At 41.6% G+C, this 3,917-nt stretch overlaps 1 protein-coding gene and 1 long non-coding RNA gene across 2 annotated transcripts in view; one reads left to right on the plus strand and one right to left on the minus strand.

Moving 5' to 3' along the window:
- The window catches only part of LOC107702394 (protein Jumonji-like), a 118,348-nt gene extending 114,901 nt beyond the window's left edge, over positions 1-3,447 (minus strand). Inside the window, exon 1 of the mRNA XM_016504711.1 lies at positions 2,932-3,447. Coding sequence (XP_016360197.1) covers positions 2,932-2,976 — 45 coding nt within the window. The 5' untranslated portion in view covers positions 2,977-3,447. The remainder of the gene's footprint in view (positions 1-2,931) is intronic.
- Positions 1,571-3,917, plus strand: part of LOC107702402 (uncharacterized) — a 19,900-nt gene continuing 17,553 nt past the window's right edge. The window contains exon 1 of the long non-coding RNA XR_001635757.1: positions 1,571-1,746. This is a non-coding gene — a long non-coding RNA (uncharacterized LOC107702402). The remainder of the gene's footprint in view (positions 1,747-3,917) is intronic.

Here is a 3,917-nt window from a genome sequence, read left to right on the forward strand (position 1 = left end):
CGAGAGAGAGGCAGAGAGAGAGAGAGAGAGAGGGAGAGGATAGCCATGGGTAACCCCCCATTCCCCTCGCACCATGTGCCATGTTCACTTCAACAGAACAAGAACACAAACGCGAGCTCCGGTTGCATTCATTAGCCAAAGTCCGAAATCAAAACCAGCGTAACTCTTCGCTCTAAAAACAGCCCTCAGAAATAATTATACAGAGAAGTTGCTTCAGAGAGTGTCAGGACGGCCTTGTTGAGAGAAGCCATTAAAGGAGCTCGTCTGAAAGCAGAAGTGCCTACTTGCCCCCCTTCTGCTTTTCACACACGTCTATCAATCAGGGACGGTCTAATTGCATTTCCTTGTTTGCTCTTATTAACATCTATTATCATATTTTTTTTCTCCCGCTCTCGTTTTCCACTAAATGAATTTTAATAATTTTCACAGCACATGTGAAGGAAAATGTAGTAAAAAAAAAAATCCCTTGCACTCATGTTCCAGGGGATATGGTTAAGCCAAGCATGTATAATTGTCTTACGCTAATTAAGGGGAGGCTGAATCCAAGGGGCCAAGAGTTGTGCAGGCCCCCGGGGACAGATCCTTCAGGTTGTTTTTGTTGTTTGCCTGACCAGATTTTAGCACAGCTGGCAGCACTGCACAGATGTGACATGAACAGCCATGTTCTGAACGGTTTAGGTCCATTCCACACGAATTACACAGATGATCATGACCCTGACCATACTGACATGTGGTCAGTACGAGATGCAGCAGATCCCTGTCAGACATGTAACCATACACAGATCAAATGAACACTAAATAGATCAAATGTTATTCTATTACCTAACCACATTAAAAAAATGGGAAAAAATACCTAAATACATATACAGTGTTCATATACTTTTTGATGAATTTACATTTACTACAAATCACTATTAATTATATAGATAAGGTTTAAAATAATCTCAAACTATAGAACAATTCATAAACATTGAACAGAGCATAAGCAGAAATAATTTTTATTACTTAATATTTTATTCACTCCCGAGACATTTCTAGGTCTCAATGGCATTGAGCCTGTATATAGTCCTGTATATAGCCTACATTTTATTTTCTAATTATTCAAAACAAATAATATTGGTGATAAACCAGAGAACCAATGTAGGATAATGTGCTTTGCTCTAATGCATCCAAAGCTTATCCTGACAACCTTTTGACAAGTTATTTTAGGAAAGCGTTTTAAACCTATAGTAGTACAATGGTTTTAACTGAATCATTCTTCTAAAGTTACCACGTGGTGTGATAGACTACTTTTGTCAACACTTTCATTTCCCTTGTCAATTAACAAAAGTAATTGCGTCACACTTTGTGGGCTGCCTTTAACAATACGAGACAGCTTCAGTTGAACAAAAGCACGCAACGATAGACAATTCCCATCACCTTTATGGAGAGCGATAAGATGTCATGAGCATTGCCGATAGAGTGCTTGGAAACTGCCCCCGTGGTGCGTCATCGTAACCTAAACCCTCGCAATATCTGTTTCACTCCTTTTAACCTGTTGCTGATGGCCTATGGGTGAGGGGTGTAAATATGAGGTCACGTGACAAACAAAATTGGTTGCACGAGCTAACCCTTTCACGCGCCGGCGGGAATTTATTTCTCGGTACTGGCTTGGTTTGAGAGGAAAATAAAGTAAAGACATGATCAATGAAGGATGTAACAACAGTATCGCAAACTACGACAAAAGAAACTCTTCCTCAACTACAGGTAAAGCGTCTGGAAAACTGGGGTTAAGAGTGAGTCAGTTCTTCGAGGGTTAACTCATACGAGGTTTGCTCGGCTGTCTCTGAGGAGACTCGGGCTTTTGTTATGGTAGTCTTGCTTAATTCCGCTCCTGAGGAGAGTAAATCACCAGCCTGCAAGTTCAAGCCCTATGAAGTCCCGGTTCTCCAATTATACTACGACAAGTTCGCCGGTTCACTAACCCATCGTACTGGAGAGATGGTAAAATGGTCGCTTTGCTCTAAACGCGAACCTCTGCAATGCGACTGGATATATTCCACTATAAACGACATCCCATTCGCTTAATCTAATCAGTTGTGTAATATTAATATTTAATCAGCTTTAACAATAAAACGTGCAGAAACTCTCCGAGAAAAAAGCAAGCAAAACAGAGTTTCAGGCACAGTAATACCCACAATGCTGGCTGTTGTACAAACTAGTGTTTTCGAGTCGAGCATTCTGCTTAAATTGTAAAGACTGAAGACAATTCACTCTACACTCTGAATCTTAAATTAACTTTACATCTGCCACCAATTTGTTGTCTTCACAGTCGTCAAGGGCAGAGGAAATGCTTTCCTTACCCAGTTTGAAAACATTAAAGAGCCCATTGCTTACACTTGAAGGAGAACGAGTTACATCCGAGATAAACAAATCAAAGATGCCAGGGGAGTTGGGATAGTTGCTTTTATACCCCGTATTCCTGCAGAATTCAGTTCGGGGAAACAAATCCCGGAATAAAGCGGGCGATATGGTTGTCCTCGCGGCTTTGAGACTGAAAGCAATGAAGAGCAAACAAAGCCATTCTGATTACAATGCTGTTTTAAAGCTGGAGTTTGTTTGGTAACGTTACTAACAAACCCAAAACAAAACGCGTCCAGGTTTACAGATGAGTTCTGCAAGCTAACATCTGTCGTGCAAAACATATACATTCCCAATGAGGATACCAGGGCAAAAGCGAGGAACATCGACGTCTGTGCAACTACAGAGAAAATCCTTTAGATATATTTAAGTGCTGTGCGCGTAGTGCGGTGCATTTACGCCTTGCTTTCAAATCCAGACTAAACACAACAAGAGCCATCCGTGATCAAAGTTTACGCATTTAACATCGACACAAGCGCGAGACCATCGAACAAACTTAAGGTCAGCCGCATACAAACGATCGCTACTTACGTATTTTTTCTGAATGATATTCCTCTTAGGTCTTTCCTTGCTCATTCTGCAATCCAAAATGATTTATTGTTAAGGAGAGAATCGCCACATGAATTTTCTTCCTGCTTCTCTTCTTTTTCCTGGAGCAATGCGATTTAAATCCCCTGTAGTTTGCTTGGCTGTGCAGAATTCCCTCTTCGATCGCTGATGATTCCTGGCAGAATCGTGGAATTACCGAGAATCCCAAAATCAGGGATCCATCGCCAAGGGTAAAGGGCAAAATAAACAATCACATCGGCATACCATAGTTAAAACCATTCGCCACAATAACTTCCATCAGTGATGTTCATCCCGGCTCTTTAAAACATGTAGGTTTATTCAAGTGAGGATGTAAATGTTCGGTGGTGAGTTACATATTGTTTTGAAGAGGCTTATCAGAGGATCGGTTGAAATAAATAAAATAAAATAAAAAAGGAGAAGGGTTCGTGGTCCGTTTTGGCTGGAGCTAGCAGACGGTGAGTGTACTCTAGCAGCACCACGGGCTCATCTGATTCTGAACACAAGGCGAAGCTTCTTCCTTTAAGCAGCCTCTCACACCCGACAGCACGCTCAGCGGCAGGGTTGCCAGGTTTTCGCAACAAAACCCGCCCAATTGCTACTCAAAACTAGCCTGAAAATAGCCCAATTGAATTCGAGGGGGTCCCCCAGTAAAATCGCTACTTACGTATTTTTTCTGAATGATATTCCTCTTAGGTCTTTCCTTGCTCATTCTGCAATCCAAAATGATTTATTGTTAAGGAGAGAATCGCCACATGAATTTTCTTCCTGCTTCTCTTCTTTTTCCTGGAGCAATGCGATTTAAATCCCCTGTAGTTTGCTTGGCTGTGCAGAATTCCCTCTTCGATCGCTGATGATTCCTGGCAGAATCGTGGAATTACCGAGAATCCCAAAATCAGGGATCCATCGCCAAGGGTAAAGGGCAAAATAAACAATCACATCGGCATCCC

Source organism: Sinocyclocheilus anshuiensis, unplaced genomic scaffold (assembly GCF_001515605.1).
Source record: "Sinocyclocheilus anshuiensis isolate Anshui unplaced genomic scaffold, SAMN03320099.WGS_v1.1 scaffold1142, whole genome shotgun sequence".
In the NCBI taxonomy this organism is placed as follows: Eukaryota; Metazoa; Chordata; class Actinopteri; order Cypriniformes; family Cyprinidae; genus Sinocyclocheilus; species Sinocyclocheilus anshuiensis.